Source organism: Tympanuchus pallidicinctus, unplaced genomic scaffold (genome assembly GCF_026119805.1).
Source record: "Tympanuchus pallidicinctus isolate F22 unplaced genomic scaffold, pur_lepc_1.0 scaffold8, whole genome shotgun sequence".
NCBI lineage: Eukaryota > Metazoa > Chordata > Aves > Galliformes > Phasianidae > Tympanuchus > Tympanuchus pallidicinctus.
Genome location: NW_026294802.1, coordinates 1,478,688 through 1,500,016, shown reverse-complemented (window position 1 = coordinate 1,500,016; position 21,329 = coordinate 1,478,688). Strand labels below are relative to the sequence as shown.

Sequence of the window (21,329 nt, the reverse complement as noted above, 5' to 3'; positions counted from 1 at the left end):
GTGCAGAGAGAGTCCTTCTACTAGATTACCGAATAGTAGAGAGTAATCCCAATTTTCTTTGTGACTGTGAACTTCTGACAATACAGATTAGATTTAGCATGGGCTAAATTTCTGAATTCCTTTAGTTTACCAAGAGTGCATTATATGATTTTTTTTGTTGGCCCTCTTCTATCTGAATATTAGCAGAAAATACCTCATTGTGCAAAGACCTGCCCGTTCCTTCAGAATTTTTAGATAAATTTGAGCTTTCAGAGTTGGAACTACTTCAGCTCTTTGCACTGTGAGGATGCACTGTTACACATATGTTTAGGATCATGGCCTTGGGTGCTGTCTCGCAATGTAGAAGTTGTTGCAGTGTGGCTACTGTAAGATGCTCATAGGACAGTATTTAACAGTATTGAATCACTAGTTGTTGATAACTTCACTGTGTTTGTTGCAACACATCATGCATTCTACACAGTCTGCACGTTCACAGCTCTGGTTAATATCACTGAAAGTTCAGTGCAAGGAATGAATGTAAAACTTGCTATGAAAAACCAAGACAGACAGCAGGTGATGCAGAAAGTGACACAGTCTGACTCAAAAGTTTGAATAAGATCATAGAATAAAAAAGGTTTGGGATTGGGAGTTAGATCAACACGTGTTCCTAGCAACGTGGAAAGTCTTTAAATATACTTTGTATGAAAGAAGCCTCTACAGGAGCAAGTGATAACATTTATTCTGATCCAGAGTGAGGGAAAAATAAATAAATAAATAAATAAATAAATAAATTTTTAAAAAGGCCAGTAGTATAAAAATGCAGATAAGTGCATGTTCAATAAGGCAGTACAAGGATGCTCCCTTAAATGATGTAATTGCCTACAAGCTTACCAGTGATATTGCAGCTAATCACTAGAAATAATGTAGGTGCAATAGATAAGATTGGAGTTGAAAAGTTATAACAATGCAATCACAATACCCTCAGGTTTGGATTACTGATGAGGGTCTATGCAAAGAGTAGTAACACAAAACCAGAATTGGACTTGAATAAAGGAGACCTGGAAAGAATGCAAAATGAGACTTAAAAATCTACCTGGAACTCAATTATGTATGTCTAGGGAATCAGAAGTATAGGAGTGGTTAAAAAGACTAGTGTAGGCTCTAATGAGAAGTCTTACCTGTAAAGTCTTAAGAGCAGCAGAACTCTGTGTATGTAAATAATATGCAAGAGAAACAAAAATGTTGAAAAAAGTACATAGAATCTTTGAGGGGACAGCAGAGTTTTAGTACATACAGTGAAGCCTGAATGTATTTGCAGCCATAGCTGGGGGGAGATGGTTATCTGAGGTTGTTCATATTTGCTGTACCAGGATGCCTGGTGACTCAATTTTCTAATTTTGTGAAAGGTCTATTCTATTAATGGTGTTCTTCTCTAATCAGAAATAGGAATATAAAGCCTCTACTCAAGTCAAAGAAGAAATGCCAATGTAAAAACAGATGACATCCATCAGCTCATTACTTGCTTATTTGATTTTCATCATCCATAACACTACTTGACTTTCCCTCCACCCCTTCCCCATTTCCAAATAGAGACTGTAGTATTTCTAGCTAAGTCAGGAAACCAGATGATGGGTAGAATTGCTTGAGAAAGCAGAATGGATCCTGGCTTGCCTTCACCTTTGACAACTCAGTTAACTTCTCTGTTTTTCCATGCATAAAATTGACATTGCACATTTCATAGGGCTTTAGTGAGGTCTAGTAAATTAAGATTCAAGCAGAAGTACATTCCTGTCATTAGAAGGAATAAATTTTCCCTGTCTGCACATGAAGATGGAACACCCTGGTGGTCACAGCTGAAACTGGGGAATTCAGCAAGAGAAATTCTGGGAATGTTCTGGTGGAAGCATAGGACTGTGATTTCCCAGCACAGCCAATCCTGGTAATGACAGTGAAGATGGGAGCTGGCACAGCTTGCCACAGTACTCAAGGGTGATGGCATTGTGCACTACAGAATTGACTGGCACTGTCCATAGCTGCAGAGAGGTCACCTCCCTTCCACCATTTTAATAGCTCTCTACACAAAATAGAAGAGATTTGCCATGTCTCCTATACATCTCTTTTGCTATGCTTTAGTGTTGTGGCATATCAGAAGAGTTTGAATCCCCACCTGCACAGATTTCTGCTACTTGACCTATGAGAAGGTAGCCATTTACACTTCGGTCTCTGAAACTAGTGTGAAATAGATTACAGTGAATGGGCAGGTACTGACAGTGTGGCATACTGCTGTGATGTGTCAGCCTTCTATTAAGAAATTATTCTAACTGGATAGTGTTTTTCTTTTGCTGATAGTCAAAATCTTCTCAAAGCATGTTAATTAAGGAATATCTAAATGGTATACTTTCAATTTACAACAACTGATGCAGAGAGGGGAGAAGGCACCCCTGTTGCGTTAATTTTCCCCATGAATGAAACCTTGTTTCTATGTTAAATAATTTGTTAGAATTTGAATTAAAACTTTTGAAGTTTCGTATCGCCTCAGACTCAGAAATCGTTGCACAGTGAATAGTTCTAGTCAAACATGCCATCAAAATAACACGGCTTCATAGCAAAAACCTTTGCATCTGTGAAGCTCTGATACTGAAGGTAATGGTTTGAGAGAATGCAATTTTAAAACATGGAAATATTATGTAAAATCAATAGATGCACAGGGTACTATTTATTTCTCTGATATTTCAGGTTGTTTTTTTATTGTGTTAGCAGCAGGTGCTAAATTCCACTAAACAAGTGAAAAATAGAAATAAATATTTAATTTACCATATCTATCAATTATACAAAATTGGCTTATGAAATATTAAAGTATCTTTTAAGAGATTGCAAGTAGAACACCACTTAGAAAATACAGTCCCTTAACAGCAATTTAATATAGATGTGGAAATAAACTAAGCATGGTTTTAGGTTTGCAGATCTGGGAGTTTTTTGTTAATTTTAAGGTGGCAGGGCCTCATGAGTTCTTTACAGAGAGAATAGTGAGTTGCTGGCTGCCCAGAGAGGTTGTGGATGCCCCTGGAGGTGTTCAGAGCCTGGCTGGATGGGACCCTGGGCATCCTGGTTTAGTATTAGATACGGAGGTTGGTCACCCTGTCTGCAGAGGGGGGGTGTTGGAGCTTGATGATCCTTGAGGTACCTTCCAACCCAAGCCATTCTATGATTCTATTATTCTATGAAATTATTTTGAAGCATACACCCATGATAGTAGAATGTGAAATCAGTTTTCTAAACAGAAAGATGTTGAGTGGAAGAATACACTGGGAGTACATGATCTTGAACATCAGTAGGCCATTTTGAAACACTTCTAGACCTTGTTCAAACAAACGCATTTACTCGTCATGAAGAGGAATGCTGTGAAAAACAAAGAAGCATATCAAAAGGTGGACACATAAGCAAATTCCATATTGAGACATCAAAGTGGGACAAAAATTAGTTATACAAAACAATTTAGTCTTTAGAAGATTATGGATAGTGTTCTTGCCAGTAAGCTGGATCTTAAAATATACTGAGATCAGTATAAAGACATCCACTAACTTTTAACAGATCAGTTCCTAATAGTGCTGACACAGTACTTCCAGGCGTTACTTCATTAAGTGCAGAGAAACAGGCTGTATGCACAAGCTTACTGTTGGGCTGCGTGTTACTGCAAACACATTCCTCGCTGAGCTAAATAGGGCTGACTATTTGATTGCAAGCATTTAAGCTTGCATTTAACAGCTTCCATTCCTTGTATGTTTTTAACTAGAATTTAAAAGGTCGTATTCATACAGTTTGTCAGTCCTTTCTCAAAGGAAAATACTTCGCTCAGAATATGACAGTGTAGTAGTATTCTTCACTATAGCTTTTCCCAACTTGCTCTTGCGGTTATTTGCACCATTTTTGATGAGTTGTGAAGGAGCCAGAACTTTATTGGTAAGTTCTTGGATTGCTTCATCTGTCTCGCAGGCTCCTTTGATTCATAGCACCAAAGGACGACCCATGTTGGGAAGACGTTGAAAGGAATGGAAGGAATTCTTTGATACAATACTTTGGAATTTCACCATGTGGGAAATGCTTCTGGTTTATATCTTTTAAAATTAATTTTCTCAAATGAGAGAATCATAGATAAATAAAATGATAGTTCTTAATATCTCTCAGATAAGGTACTATCTAGTTTCTTACTATGTGTATTTTACTGTTATCCAACTTCAGTGGCTTCTCCAGAGCTTCCTTTAATATTCCTGCTTTTGAGGGGTATTTTCAAAGACAAAGATGACAGCAAAGTCCATGGTCCATGGCAAGTCAACAGGGATCTGACATCTGATTGTCTTTTGCCGCTTTGATGTCTCTCTCCCTCTAGCACTTCTGTTATAGAGTGACTTTCCCTGCAGTGTACTGATTTCTCAAGCTGATTTCCTGTATTCTCAGTAAGTCTAAGATGTAGGAAAGCTTCCTCTTTGTTGATGTCAGAACGTTGCAAGCAAAAACTCTTCCTTCTACAAACTTTGCCACTACAATGCCAATTCAATGTCCTGCTGATCAGCCTATCTCAAACATTGCAGCGGAAAAATGTAGTTTATCAGGAAGATTTGTTAATTCATCTCTAAAGAACCAGAAAGGAAACAAATGGAGATGTTCCATATTCCATCCAGCACATTAAGCTTAAATTATGCAAAAGGAAATTATGAATCATGTATCTTCAAAAGCATCCTTCCCACTGGTCCTGGAAAATGGACATGCAGAGAGCTCAGGGGAAATGCAAAGCCATACACATAAATGGAGCTTTGACAGGAACCCAAGCCTCTAGATGAGAAAGCATCTTGGTGGGGTGTGATGGAAAAAGTGCCATGTTTTTCCAGGCCTCCAGATGCCAGCATGAGGAAAGGTAGCATTGGCATGTGGTACTCTGATAACAAGACACTATGTCTGTGCTCTTGATAACTAACTGCTTATATTTCTGTTGTAATCAGGAACGTTTTGTGGCCTCTCTGGATGTGGTTACATGTGGGAAGATTTAGCTTCTGAGCAGTTTGCTTGGTTATGATCGCAGTGGAGTTGCAGCTTTGAGAAGGCTCCTCTGGGACCTTCAGTGCCATTTTCAGCCACTTCCAGTGCCTGGATTAGAATTACAGCTTGCGTAGTTTTCAACTAACTGTCTCCAAAGTGCACTGCAGAAATGCTGGCTTACTGCTTAAAAGTAGAACCAAACAATCCTAGTAAAATAAATCGAGGTACTCCATGCTTTTGATCTTCCTTATGAGTTCATTAGCAGAGACTTGCCTCCTGTTATGAAGTAAGAATTGAATACATGAGAGAAACCTAGGAAGACAGCAATGTATTTTTCTGTTGAAATGCTCAAGCAAAAGACTTAAAAAAGTATATGAGTGCATGATAGGGTGATGGATGAAGAGAAATATTGAGGATTTAAGAGGTTCCTTTGCCTTTTGTGCCCTGCTTCTGCAGCGAAACATGGGAATATGCAAAGCACTTTGCAAAATGAAAATACTTTGAATTAGAACAAAGAATTATTAATTACTAGTATTGCTGCAATTCCTTACTTGGCAACAGTTCAGCAAATAGTTCTGCCAGCTGAGGTTATTGTCTAAGGTCTGTTGCATGAAAGGCATAAACGAGAGAGAGGCTGCAACTGTCTGAGAGTAAGTTTTAAATGGTGGAAAGCAGAGGGAAGATAAGACTAGAATGCGTGCAAGTTAGAAGGAGATGGGGCATTTGAGGCATCAGTGATGCGTTCTGTATTATTCATAGCTGTGATTCTGGTTCAGCTTCTAGGTTTTCTGCATTTTCATTTGCTAAATTAGGTGGGACATCACATAAAGACTAAAGTAGTCAGTGAAACGTAGAAAGGTTTGGATCATCATGATCATACAAAGCTTGCAGACGCCTCTCCACAAAATGTTCATTGCTACAGCACAGAATTTTATCTAAATATACTAGTGAATAATTTAAAAAGACCTGTTTATTTTTTAATAAAAAAGAAGCATATAAATTGACTGAGTGTTCCTAATGTTACTTACAGCTGCCATTGAGCAGATGTTAGGGTTTCTTAGCGGTATGCTAGACCAAAATAAGTTTTATGAATAAACAAATAACTTCTTTTTATTACCAGCTCTTTTAGACTGATTCTCTGCTAAATTCACAACAAATGGCTTTTAAAAGTCTCCTCATAAATAATTACCTTTCTTGTGCAACTTTTTTTTGTAGGCACTTGGATTTTAATTACGATGATGAACTATTTTAATAAATTGTTGAATAATTTTATCTTTTTAGGGCTGAATCCATGTTCCATTTTTCTTTGACATAGCTGGTTCCTGAGAATTTAATCCTTTTAAAATTCTTGCTAGTTCTTCTCATCTTACACTTTCACTCCCCTTAATAAATTCACACCGAACAAGCAAACAGCATGCAGCAGCATCCTTTTCTTCTGATCTCCCCATGTACACACCCATCTTAGCTTTCCGGTTAACTACAGCCTCCTGTTACTAGTAACCATTTTGTTTAACTCAGTCATTTTGATCACAGAAAGTCGGAAGAGATAGCTAATTAAATGGAGACAATTGATTTTTACTTTCGGATAACGTTTGGGAGCTTTAAAGCACTCTACAGAAGATGGCTATCAAAGAGATATTTTGTTTAGTTGTTAGACAAAGCACGTGCAACACTACTGTACTGAGCTTCAGACAATGTTTTTCAGTGTAAATACTTACAGGTGTGTATGTTTGTGCTTTGATGTAGAGAAATGCTAAACTCGTGGTTCCTTGTGACTTCAGTTGTGATTCAGTGACTTGGAAAAATGACAGCTTTATGGAAGTGTGTACATCTTTATTGAGATGGCAAGGAGAAAAGATAGGTGACAGTCTTATGATACGGTCAGCTTTTACTCAATTAGAATCACCTGCTAGTAATAATAAAAGAAAGCACAGAGGATTTAAACTTTTATAGTTTTTTTTTTAGACTGACTATGGAAACAAAGTATGTGTCTTGATCTCACTCTTGACAGAGTAATCATGAATCAATACAAAAAGTATAAATACCAATTTAGGCACTGTTAGAAGTCATTGCTAAAAGTGTTGATCCTGCAGGGCTTTGAGTTTACTAGATTGGGATCTGTCACATAATTGTATCTGTTCCTTTAGGGTGCAGCCTTGGGTACCTTTGTTCACTGCTGCGTTTTGTGTAAACTTTGCATGCTTAGGACCAAACTCAAGTGGGGAGACAGTATGGACAGCTTTTTCTATTGTGCCAAGAGCTTAACATTTCAGAAGGAAAGGCATAACAAGGTGGTTGTGCTTCCCTGTGTGACATTAATACTGTCACCAGTGCTGCATTTTGCCAAGTGGCAAGCCAGGGATAATGTTCTATTTAACCTCTTCTGTTACAGAATATGTAAGTGTGGTTGAAGAAGCCATTGCTATCGAAGTAAGGCTCTGAAGTATTATTCCATGCAAGGATATGAACTTTAGGTAGATAATTTTTTGTAAGAAATACATTAAATGCACTCACAATGAATAGTGGCATTTAATAACTCTCCACTAATACCAGTGAAGATACATGTATCTAGCACAAAGAGAATTTGATACACAACTTCTTTCATTCCCAATATTTCAATAAGACTGAAATGACAGTATTCAAAATGATGTGTTTTTAGCTTTGGTTTAAAAAAAGTAAAACATATAGATAACATCTAGATTCAAAGATCAGAATATCATCTTCATTTTGCCAGTGTGTTAACCAAATACGTATTTCCATATCATTTAAACAGAAGCCAGGCAGTTGTTTGATCAGATTTTTGGTACTTTTGGTTTGCAGTGCTTACCATATTTGCAATCTCTGACCAGATTAGGACAAGTGGAAGGGAAGAAACAACGTCCCAGCATGTTAAATACCTCCTTATGAGCTGCTGGTGGTGCTTAAGAGTTCTTTTGATTTCCTTCCTTTTTTTAACTAATTCTTTATAGATTGTTATGCCAGAAAAATCAGCAACATGCCTTCATAAAGTATCCCTTTGAAATAAAATTGTTAGTTTTGCCATGTAAGCATCATTAATAATACAGCTGAGGGGGAAAAAAAAGATTTCCTAAAAAAAAACACAGGAGTGTGTCTTTCCCTGACTTCCAGCTGAGAAGTGCTGCCTGCTTGGAGTGTGGCTGCACAGTCAGAGCTTTTGGTTGGGTTTTTTGTTGTTGTTTGGGCAGCAAGTTTTTTTGGTATTCAGGCCACCTGAAGAGCTGGAAACCTTCTGAAATAACCCTCCTGACAGTAGTGAAAACACTCCACCCTGCAGCCCACGCTTGCAGGTTTTTTGCAGCTTTGCCAGCTATCAAATTATCAAGTTGGGAAAAGAGGAAGCAAACTGAGAGGCAGACTTGCTGGGAAGGAGGAGCTGTGAGTGAGCTTCTTATAATTAAATGTATATATTATTAAATTATCTTATAAAAAAAGAAGAAACAACTGACGGTTTTTGTCATTTTGACAATTCTGCCTTGAAATACACTACCTTATTTATAACTAAGTCTTTCCAGGGTGTTTCTCTTCTGGTACTTGCGTTAAAAGAAGAGTGTACAACGCCTACACCCATGGCAGAGTCTACTTGTTCATAAGTTGATTGTATTGAAGATTTTCGAGTGTCATAAAAATTAAACCAAGTGCTTTCGCATTTTCCACATAATCACATGATTACTGGAGGGAGATGGTTGAACTTGCTATGCAAGCCTATAACTGCCATCTGATTTCTTCAAGACAGGAAGAAACAAAGACATTAATGACTGGGATCTGGTGAGATCTGTCACTTAATATTTTTTAGGCAAAGTCAGGACATTGGCTCTTGGGAAATTTCTTTGACAATTAAAATCTCCCCAGTGCAGAAGTGCTGGAAAAGCCTCTGCCTGTGCCAGCTGCCTTCTTCTGCGTAGGGTCAAAATGGCTGAGCAGCCGATGCTGGATATTTGTCTTCTGCATAACAAAGAGGATGGATGCTGAGCAGGTTGTGACTGTGGCATTAAGACATGACTTTTAAATTTCAAAAATCAATCGCACCTTCCTCTGGGTTGGAGTCAGAACAGAATCTTAAACTGCTTTTGCTACAAAGTGTTGAAAAACACTCAGAGTGACATTGAAGTGTCATGATTTTGTCTCTATTATGTCTTTTCTTTTAATCTTTTAAATTCATAGCACCTTCCAATCTTAATAAAGCAGACTAATTTTCTAGTTACATTGTTCAGTATGGAGTATCTACAAATGGATTTTTAGTTGCTCTTTCAGTGTGAGTAATTTTGTTACAGGCTAATAGATAGTATGTAAACATACCTGAGTTTTAATGTTAACATATTTATTTCTGAGTTGATATCAACATTAAATAGTACAAAGCTAAATCTGGTTGCTACAAGATGGTATGTGAAATGCCATGTAGTGCTATGATTCCAAGCAGTCATGGATATTTATTATTTCCTTCCAAGTGCTAGTGCTATTAGTGGTAGATATATCAGGACTTTAGCCACAGTTTGTAAAATGTCATGTACTAGACAACATTTTGAGAGACTAAGATGTATTGATCCAAAGCCAGGAATGCCAATAGATGCCTAGAACATTGCTGGTTTAATTATATCACAGTTTAGGATGGTTTATCATTGCCTAGATTATTTAAAGTGTGAGCAAGTAAATCATGCAATGCAATTCAATGTTTTTAAGTTAAGATTGATGGGTGAAATTTTCAAATAACATCTAGGTTCTCCCACATTTTCTTTTCTCACTCAGCTCAGTGAGAGCACAGAGCTCAGTTCAGAATCTGAATGCCTGCCTCTAATCTGAAAGGAGAGACCAGCCTTTATGTTGTTTGATAAAGCAGCAACTTGTTTTTGCAACAACTTGTAAAGTGATAAGAAGGTATGTAGTGGTTCCTTCTCAGAAACCCAGCATACTTGTAGGTGCTGTTTGTGTGACAGTAACACTGCCAAAGCAGGAAAAGGTCACTTTCTCCTCCTAGTCCATGTCCAGATCCACTTTCCTGTACAAAGACTATGTGTTGTTATAACCTTTAGTTCTTTTATGCAGAATTCATCCTTTGCTATCTTTGCAGCAAGGAGTGGGAAGGGAGTGCTGAAGGTGTGACTTCCTTTTTGAGGGAAGCCTCTGTGTAACAGTGAAGATGGCAGTGGCAACAATTGGGAGCGGCTCTGCTGCTGTGGGCTCTCCTCCAAGCATGCTGCAGAGCACTGCCTCTAGATTTTATGCAGTGCTACAGCTACGCTCAACAGTAACTGTCCTGTAAGTAACAGTAACAGTAACTGTACTGTTGCCAGCTCTACAGTGCAGTTTGCGAACTATTTTATTCTGGAATTATTTTGGGTTATTTATGGTTCTTCTACTCTTCAAGTACTTTGGTAGCTGATGGAACATCCCTCTCTTAAAATAATTGTACTGCTACTCTTTTGGCCCCATCCACTCTTCTCTTCACTGCATAAAAGTGTCATGGCTGCCCGCCTCCTGTTTTGTCACAGGTGTTGTGCTGAGGAGATAGCGTGAATCTAGTCAGCTGAGCAAACCCCATGCATCAGTCTTACCTTTTGCGTGGGTGCACGGAGGCAAGCAGAACCCATGTTCTCATGTTAGAGCAGAGAGATTTGTACTGATGTCTCCTGTGTTTTGTGTTTTGCTCAAACTGGTAGCAAACCGTGTTCTACACATTAATCTGTGAAAGATCATAGAATGGTTTGGGTTGGAAGAGATCTTTATGATCATCTAGTTCCAAGCCCCATGCAGTAGGAAGGGACACCTACCTCTAGACCGGGTTGCTCAAAGCCCCATCCAGCCTGGCCTTGAATGCCTCCAGGGAAGGGGCATTCGCAGCCTCACTGGGCAGCCTGTTCTTGTGTATCACCACCTTTGCAGTAGAAAATTTCTTCCAAATATCTAGTCTAAATCTACCCTCTTCCATTTTAAAACCATTTCCCCTCATCCTGTCGCTACCCTTATAAAAAGTCAGCTTTCTTGTAGGCCCTTTTCAAGTACTGGAAGACTGCGCTAAGGTCTCCTCAGAGCTTCTCTTCTCCAGGCTGAAGGGCCCCAGATCTCAACCTGTCCCCATAGGGGAGTTGCTCCAGCCCTCTGATCTTCTTTGTGTCCCTCCTCTGGACCCGCTCCAACAGCTCCATGTCCTTGTGTTGGGGGATGCAGAACTGGACCCAGTACTCCAGGTGGAGTCTCATGAGAGCAGAGTAGAGGAGCAGAATCCCCTCCCTCAACCTGGTGGTCACGCTTCTCTTGATGCAACCCAGGATATGGTTGGCCTTCTGGGCTGCAGGCACACATTGCTGGCTCATGTTGAATCCCTCATCAACCGACACCCCCAAATCCTTCTCTTCAGCACTGTCCTCAAGCCATTTTCCACTCAACCTGTATCTTGAGATTGCCCTGACCCAGATACAGGACCTTGCACTTGGCCTGGTTGAACTTTATGAGGTTGGAATGGGCCCACCTCTCTCCGCGCTGTTAACTCAGAAATATACAGCACTTGGACTAGATAAGCTGAGAGGAAAGGTACATTTTTTCTTAGTGATTATTGTATGATTACCATTAGGTAATTTGAATGCATTAGGTGTTTGAATGCATTGGTTTATTTATTCGTTCTACCTTTGGCTTGTCATGTGTCATTAGGCAGACTGCTTACCCAGTTTTAGTATTGCCATCTGCAAAAAGAAATAAGGTTAATATAGGTTGTATACTGTAATGCCCTTGAGTGTAATGCATGGTACACATTTTTGAATAAATAACATAAAAAATCTCAGGGAAGTAGCGCAACATTTAACAAATAGATAATGATACAGGGATTCCTTAATCTTCTTTGTGGTCCCACTCATTGCTCTTGGGAGTGTATCCTGCTGCTTTTCATTGGAGAGGACAAGGGAGGATTACTGCAGAGGCACATAACTGCCTTTACTGCTCCTGCACTCATACACATCCTAACACTGCTTCTGTTTGGTACTGTGGGAGGGGACTGGGAACATGTGTTTTTTTCCTGTGCTTTAGTGTGGCTTGAAGCCTAAAACCAAGTGTCACCACTGGTGGGGATCCCAGCTGTGGTCACTGAGGTCATAGTATGTCCATTATTTCTTTTCTCTTTTACTATGCACAAGTAGGGTTTGGTTTGAAAGAAATGCTCTAAAAATAACAGCAGCCAATGCCTTGTAGCAGAACTAAAGAAAGTGGTATGGATCGTTCTTTTGAACCTTCTAAACACATTTTAAATGAACACACAAGAATCTAATACTAATTAAGTAATAGTATCCTATGGAGACCTGTGGTAGATACTATAATAATGCATTAGCAAGCTATACATAATTCAGCAATGCTAAATTCCTTCAGAGATCACCTACAGGGAATTTTGCATAAGTATGGACTTAATAATTTGTCCCTTCATGTGTGTACATAATTGTTCCTAAGGGCACTATTTGGCCTGCAGATTGCCCGTTACCAGAGATGGTGTACAGGAAAGGAAGCATCCGTTTCTAGTCTTGAAAACCAACTGAGATGATAGGGTAGGTCATTAGAAAGGTTGTCTTATTTGTAAACAGACATTAAACATGGAGCCCCATGTTCTGATTCATATTTTGCTTCATGCGGGCGCTTTTCAGAAAAGAACTGCAAAGTTTAGTTCACAAAATACCAAATTGTAAGCCAGCAATTTCAAGAATGGTAACATAGCTGCAGACTCTGAAAAGATGCATAGGTACCTGAACAAGTGATCTGACACAGTAGCCATGTGTGATGGAGCTGAAGCAGCTCAGTGAGCTACTGCTGAAGCATGCTGTCACAGATGTGTATTCTCTTCTCTTAAATGGCAAAATTAAACTATAGGGAAATATATTTTATCTTGCAACTGCAGTAGAATAAGGATGTGTCAGTGGACTAATGTGATGTCTCAGCTAATAAGAATTAGCCGCTCATGTTAGCCTGGCCTCTCATTTTCAGAGGTTTGATCTTAAGATACTCTTTTAGGTACTCTAAAATAAAAAGATGTCTTGCTCGTGGAACTCTATACATATTAGGTAGTGATATTATTACTACTGCCTTGTCAGCGCAAACAACAGAGGCTTACACTTATCTCCCCAACAGCGTGACTGTGCCACCAGACTAAGAAGTCCTGTAAGGGAGTTACCCCATGTTGCCACATTTTGTTATAGCCAAGTTGCAGCAACCAGATACATTTCTACTCTCTTGAAGTACGTACGAGGTAACGTGGCATAATTGTCCCTCTGCAAGCATATGTCTCTGAACTATTGTTTAAAACTGCCAGATGCAACTTCGTTCTTTTTTAAGAGTAAGGCAACAAGTCAGACTTTGTAGTTATAATCGTTCCCAAAGGGCATTTGAATCACTTTGCAACCAAAAGGTTGTGATTACACCTCAATTGCCATACTGCTTATTATTGCTTATTGCTTAATTATGGAACCGTAATATGTTTCTTGGATGCTGTCAGCTAAGTGGCATTATTTGGTTCTTACGCTTTGCTTCATTTTTGCATGGGACAGGGAAGCTTTGTGATGTTCTGATATGATGGAGGGGATAGCAGTAGGATGGCCAGCTCAATTCTGACCTACAGGAGAACAGGACATTGAATTCTTGCCCTTGACTTGGGCAAGTCTTTCCCTACACTCAGGTGCTTAAGGCTTAATGAATATGTGGGATAAACAGTGGGCTTCATCTTAACCTCTAGGTGTGGGTTCAAGATGCTTAAGCCACTACTTTCAGCATGTGCAAATCCAGCTGTCTTGGTTTAAATGGTCTTCAGTGACCTACAGTAGCTGAGGTGTGTGTGTAGGGTGAGAGAGCAGAGGAACAGAGTTTTAATATCTGGAAATATTCTAGCTAGTGTCACAGGGCACAGTGATCACGGCTCAAGTGGCCTGACTCTCAGCTATGTAGAGAACTCAGTTTCTCTGTATAGACTGCACTGGTTACATTCCTTGTGTTTTATACTAATTTCTGTCTCCATTTAAATTGAGGTGATGCACTTTTTGCTTGCTTGGGCCTTGGTGCTGTTCCTGGGTTCACAGCAAGTCCAGCCAAAACAGGCATCTGATGTGCTGTGTTGCATAGGAGATTTGATATCTGCACTCTTCACTGATTCAGTGAATTGTGCCTGACTCACTGAAAGGCAAATGTACTTTTGCAGTTGCAATGTTAAAAAGAGTGAAAATATTCCCTCTTCCAGGCTCACTGGGTCTATCTGGAAAAACTCATTTTGTAAATCTTTTGTGTAACCTACCCAAATGAAGGGGAAAGCAACAAGTGACCTGGGGGGTAATTTAACATCAGCCTGGATATGTATATATTCATAGGAAGATGGGAAGATGGGTGATAAATTTGGGATTCTAAATCATCACCTAAGTTTCCAGATGAAACTCCTACTGAACTTCATTCCTTAGACTTGTTTTTGAAAACATGAATAAGAAATAGAATTGATGAAACACTTCTGTTATTACAAGGCTGGCATAAATTCTACTTAATGAGGTGCTTTTTATGGCAGCGGTTGATTTTTAAATCCCCCTTTTCATTACTGAAATCTCCACTTTAATAACACGTTGCAGAGTGCTTTGGTAGTATGCATCTTCTGAATTCTGTGAGAGGCTGCCTGGAGTCCTGCATGGAAGCTCTTGTATCATGATTAGAATTTGTTCAGGAAGTAAAAATGTATTGTTTTCTTTGGTAGAGGATGCTACTAAATTGGCTCTATGTTTGTCTAATAATCACATCTAAAGCTGATTATTCTGGTAATAGCCTTAAGATATTATTTAAAAATAAATATATAAATGCACTACTTTTGTACTAATACTAGTTTTTAATCTCTTCTTGTTTCTGTGAAGTCTGAATGAGATTTTCAAAATTGAATAATAATTTGATCCGTTAATCTTTTGAAGCTAGTAATTTTATTTTCCCCTCTTTGCAGTCTCTGAGGCTCGCAAATGAATAGAGCTTCATTACTGGAGTCTGCATTTAATAACCATTATCCATTATCTTGTAATTAAGACTCCCTGTAACGAATCATGAGGACAATGCAAAAATACATAGTACATTTCTTTAATGAACTGGAAAATGTTCATCTTGTTCTATTTAGTAATGAGTTGCTGAATAGTCGTTAAATCCACTGGAGAATAGAGCTAGATGAATTCTGAAGACTATCTTGAGTTTGTGGTTAATCTATTAGAATTAAAATTTCATCTTCTATTTTTATCAACAGCTGATTAGAAGTCATTCTGTTTGACCAAATTGATTAGAAGACCATATACAAGGGCAGCTGTTGTTTAATGAAAGTTTTTAATGAAACTGTACCATAGAGACTTGTAATTATAAGACTTATAAAAGCTTTGACTTACCTTATACTAGAAAAAATGAAAAGTATTGCAATGAAGAACTTTAAGTGCTGCATTTCAAAAGGGAAATTAAAAGTATAATTTGGCACTGTTAAAGTTTCGCTTCCACTATTTGTTTTAATGTGACTATCGGATGTCCATACTGTCTCTCTGACAGAGGGTAGCTCTGAAATATATAACTCAACTATATCTCATACGTGCTCAGTTCCCTGCAAGACTCAATCAACTTCTAGTTGCCTCTTTTTCGTATTGCAACTTCTTTGCTGTTAGAACTTGTTCCCTGAGTAGTCACTTCAGTTTTGAATGGGTAATGCTGTAGCATGGTGCAGCTTAAGCACCACTGACTGCCTGGGCAGGAAACCTGCAGATAAAAACAAACACGGATTTATAGGAGGCAATGTTAGTGATGAAGTTTGATTGCATTTAAATTGCAGGACACTGAAACATGCATGGTTTTGTCTCAACTTCCCAGCAGATTGAAACCTAGCTGCATGCCAACCTGCATCAAAAAGACAGGTATCTGGAGCATATTACAGCATACTGTCAGAATGTAGCCAAGGCATCTCCTTACTTTGAGCCAGCAATGAAAGTTCCCTTTCTTACTCTAGGGGATGTCATAGAGGCTTCATCATTCAAAAAGAGACAAAATGGACTAAGCCAAATCTGAAGTGGAAGCAGATGCAGTTCCAATTGACTTAAGTGGATGATGCACTGCTACGCTATGTTTGAATTAGCCCTCTTCTCCTCACGATTACTTTTGATAATGAATGATCCCACAGTACCCCTTTTCTAAGAAGAAGTAGGTTCCCAGGGGTGAAGTGTGCTCTACTGCAATTACAGAACTTTTGTCACTGCAATGTGTCAGTGAAGGATCAGGCACTGCAAAGCAATTCTTTTTGCTCATTTCTTAGCTTTTTGTAATACTGCACTGCTGAATTTGTTTTAAGCCCACCCAGAACAGCAGGAAGGTACAAGGAAACTACATAAGTATTCAGAACAGACGGTGAGGAAAGTTGTGTAAAAGTGAGAAAACGTGAAATAAACAATGAGTCAAGGTTAACTCTCCCTCTTTAAATAACACATTTCTTTTTATATTGTTACTGCATTATATCAGACCATGGCATTAAATGTAGTAATTTGCAATGTTACAATTACAAAGTGCATAAGAAAGGAGTTGTTTTCCTGTTTACGGTATTATACAGCTGGCTTCATTAAACACATACGGGATTTTTTTGTTATCACTTTAAATAGCTATTTGAAATAAGATATTAGACTGTCAAATCTGAGATCAAATTGATGAAAAGTTGTATTAAAAACTTGATGAAAATTGTTTTTATTCTGAAAGATCTTTGTGGAAATATTAAAATATTGATTTATATGCAAAATTTGTTCAGAGAAAATCATTGGCTTTTTTTTTTTTGTTAATCTGCTATCTGCCTTTTACGTATATGTAACACATGTAGCACACATATATAATGTATGTCAATTCAGGAACATATATGTAAGTTGATCCAAAAATAATGCCTCCTATTTATTTCTGTGGAAGCTACAACAGACACAAAGAGCACAATAACACTGTTCAATACAGCAGATTCTCAGCTACTAGGCACTCTTTTTCAACATAGTCACCACCATTCGCTACGCATTTTTGGCACCAATTAACAAGAGTCTGCATGCTGTGCTCATAAAAATTTGCACCAGCAGAGGTGACCCACTGTTTCACAGCTGCTGTGATGATATCGTTGCTAGGAAATTGACCCATCTTTATCATCAACCTGAGAAGATGAAAGTCACAGAGCGCCAAATCTGGACTATACAGCGAGTGTGGTAAGACAGTCCAGCCAAGGCTGGCAATGTGCTCCTCAGTCTTCAAACCAGTTCTAGGCCTGGTGTTACCATGTTTCAGGAGTAAATTTATCTTATTCTCTGGCCTGACTCTGGAAGTTTGAGCCTTCAGCTTAGTCAGCATCACGGTATAGCGGTCAGAATTGACGATCTGTCTAAGTTCCAGGAAATCCAGAATGATTACCCTTTTTCTGTCCCAGAAGATGGTGCACATCACTTTATCTGCTGAACGTTGCATCTTGTTTTTCTTTGATGGGGAATTCAGTGTGGCTACTCCATGGACTGCCAGTTTGACACTGGTTCATAGTAATGACAGCACTTCTTGTCACCGGCAATGGTGTGATCACCTTCAGCCTTGTATTGGTTCAGTAGGTCTTGACAAACCTTAATATGGTGATCTTTCTCTTCCTCGCTGAGCATTCACGAGACCCACCTGGTGCAAACTTCGCAATATTCCAACATTGCCACCATCGTTTCCAGTGCATTGAAGCTGAATCGTACACATAAATAACATAGTCTGCAGTTGTAACCTACAGATTTACATACAGACGAGCTGATAGAGGTGTTCTTCATTTCGTGGTGTGTCAGCTTAGCGCGGCTGTCCAGAACTTGGCACCTCCCACTGCCTCATTGTGCTCACATCTGCTGCTTGGTTTCCATAAAATTTCAGCAAGCATCGATGAGTGTCAATGGCTGGCATTTTTTCCACATGGAGGAATTCAGTGACACATCTTTCCTTCATATGCACTTCCGTATCAGATACCATTCTGTTAGATTGCCCCTCTGTTGCTATCTATCAGATGGAAACAAAATGTAATAGAATATTGGTGGTAAGGTTCAACCTCTTCTGCCATACCACCAACATCAGTTTCTGATGTTGTGAGTCAATTTAGTAAAATAGGCATTAGTTTTGGAGCAGCCCTTGTAATATACTGGAGTTTATTGAAAGGATAGTTGATGTGATTTCTAGAGCAATTAAGATCTGAGGTATTCATTTAGCCCCTGGGATGTCTGAGTTGTTCTGAAACCAGATGGGTATCTCACCTTCCTGCTTTAGTCTTTGCAGGTGCAAAGTTAACATGGACTCCACAGGGATGTGTGAAAGGGATGCTTTGTAATTGCTGCGAAGGATGAGGACATCCTTGGAGGGTGTGAACTGCACATATGCACAGTGGTTCTCATTCTAAAACCACCATAAAGATCTTTACTTCCTTTCAGGTTCTGATTTTATAAAGACATCTACAGGAAAGGAAGTGGAAAATGCGACTCTTCCGGTCGGAGTAGTCATGATGCGAGCCATTAAAGAATTCTACTGGCAAACTGGCTTTAAGGTAATTCTCGTGACCCTTCTGAAAATGAACCAAACGGGTTTACTCAGAAGATTATAAGACTGTAAAATTTTCAAAATACAGTATATGTAAATCTGCATATATTAGCTTCCATGATTATAGAGCAATAGGTAGTGGGCAATGGGATTTCTCTGTTGTATGCCTCTTTCTGTTTACTAGTAATTTAAACAGAGAAAAAATCCAAAACCAAAACACACTTTTGCCTTTCCTCTCTTGAGTAACTGTCAGTTAATTCCCTAAAACCTCATGCAATTTTGGTACATCACATGACGCATTTAGTTTTGAGTTTTGTTTTACCATATAAGATATTTAAATGGTCATCTCAAGGATGGGACACATCTCAAGCTGACAGTGATTGGCATACTCCCATAATATAGCCACCAAGAGTTCATCCAGAGAACACGACTATTTTCTGACTTAGCTATGACAACCCAAAGAGTAAATTCTGCTCATTTCTCCCTTGATGGAGGAGCTTTCAAAGGCAACAAGAGGATCCAATTGGATCCTTTTGTTTGAGATGGAGGGAAAGCAAGACAGGCTGGGAGAACATTGCACCCTTTATCTGATAGTCAAGTCACTGTCAAGGGAGGTCGGGGAGGTGAGGAGTAGAGAGGAGTCTATGAACTGTCTGTGCATCTATTCTGTCGCTAGAGCAGAGACAGGAGGAGGTTATTCAGAAAGGCTTATGCCACCTTCCATTTCCTATATCTGCAGACAATCAGAGCTCCTTCTTAGATCATAGAATCATAGAATGGCCTGGGTTGAAAAAGACCTCAAAGATCATCTAGTTTCAATCCCCCAGCTGTGGGCAGGGTCGCCAACCACTAGCTCAGGCTGCCCAGAGCCACATCAAGCCTGGCCTTGAATGCCTCTACAGATGGGACATCCACAACATATCTGAGCAACCTGTTTCAATGTGTCACCACCCAGATCTGCTGCAGGTACTCAGCATTGGGCTTTTCCCTTACCTGTGGCCTCAGGGAGGGAGGTGTCATTTAGCTAAGACTCTCTCCCCAGTTCTGGGCCACCTTTCTATTCTTTCCAACTTAAGCTTCATTCCTATCAGCAGATGATGTGATACTGAGACATGGGATGATCAGTGGGACAGAGGCTGAGATGGCTTCAGGGGCTGTTGGAGCTTGAGGAGCACATCACAACAGACTACATATCCTTCTACTCTCTGTTGTTGTCTGGATGAGGCTGGTATGGATCGCTGGGCTGCTTTCACTCCTCTCATCCCCAGTCTGCATCTCTGCCTGCCATGCAACAGCTCTGGCCTCTCTCATAGTCTTGCTTTTGCAGAAGCATCATTGCTGCCAACTGGAGGCAGATCTCTTGGGCCAGGTGACTCGCCTCCACACAGGTGCCGCTTGCAGGAGCCATGTGGCAAAGGCTAGGCATCAGCACGGCTTTGTACATATAATTGGATACAAATGTTGAATTCACCTTTTGCTTTAAAAGAATGTATTCATGGTATAAAATGTGTTATTCAGAATGAGTGCTTACGTCTGTGTATGTCAGAGAATTAGATGTAAACTGACTTTGTGTGCTTTTATTAACTGAAGACAATATTATCAGCGACAAGAGATTTCTAAATGGTTTCTTTAACAAACTAATTTTGCTGCTGTAGGGATCCTTTCTAGCAAGGCGTTGGCTGGGAAAAACAGGTTAATACAGAAATTAAACTTCTTCGAGGATAGGAACAAGTTGCAGAGTAACATTTATTGAATGATAAGCTGTGGTGGTGATATGAAAAGTGTGCAATATAATGGGAAATAATCTTTTCCTGTCATTATTGAAGGACATACATAAATTGGTTTTTCTGTTGGGAAAACCCCCAATCCAGAAAAACTTATTACTTTTAATAATATAAGGTGAAGAGAAAATTCTTGAGGAGATGAACTTATTAAGCAAAATAATGAAATGCTGTGAAACAGCAGGGAAGTGGTAGCTGGACTTTATACCGCTCTCGAATTAAATGCCCTCCCCCTTTCCTTTTCGTGTCTTTATGGCAGTCAGATGTGCAGTAAATGGGGGAGGGGACAGACTTTCCTTTGTCAGTTTTTTGGGGCTTTTTTGTTTTTTTTTTTTTTGCAAAGAGCTTTCAGAATTTGCTAAAAGGGAAAGGAATTTTGCGTAGCGTTTTTAGTTATCTTATTTATTAACAGTATTTTACTTGTTCTTACCACAGGTTATCTCAGGAAGAGCTGTAGTATTTCTAGGAAGAAATCTAAATTTGAATTTGATTAGGATTTCTCTTCCTTAGGGAAAACACAGTCCCAGTATTTTAATTTATTGTCGAGAGCATGCTTTTCCAGTTGATGTGCTTTAAATTCCTTTTGGAAATCTAATGTTAACAGATGTATGCATACACTTACACATGCATCCATCCATCCACAAAAATATAGTCTTTGTATTTGGATTTATCAAGCTTTTCCTGTTATTGTTCTTTATAATCTTATTGGAAATATGCTGTTATCATAATACTTCAGTGTTAAAAGAAGGATTTATTTTGTTTGTTTGTCCTGAAATCACTATTAAAATTACCAAATTTATTTAAAATGACAGATAATTTTAGATTCTATTGTCATAACCATAAGGTACAGAGAAACCAATCAAGGCAGTGAGTTTTCAGGAAAGTATATACAGAAATCAGAATGATAATTCTTTCACAAGGAGGCTGAAGAGAAGGACTAACCAAGATAAAGATGTATGGCAGAAGGAAATGTAGAAAGCATCGCTA

At 39.0% G+C, this 21,329-nt stretch overlaps 1 protein-coding gene across 2 annotated transcripts in view; it reads left to right on the top strand.

Moving 5' to 3' along the window:
- The window catches only part of DERA (deoxyribose-phosphate aldolase), a 61,032-nt gene that overhangs the window by 27,775 nt on the left and 11,928 nt on the right, over positions 1 to 21,329 (top strand). The window contains exon 7 of one of the 2 annotated variants that reach the window (XM_052669284.1): positions 18,456 to 18,568. In XM_052669284.1, coding sequence (XP_052525244.1) covers positions 18,456 to 18,568 — 113 coding nt within the window. Of the gene's footprint in view, positions 1 to 18,437; positions 18,569 to 21,329 lie in introns of both variants that reach the window. The other variant, XM_052669283.1, reaches the window with a different exon arrangement.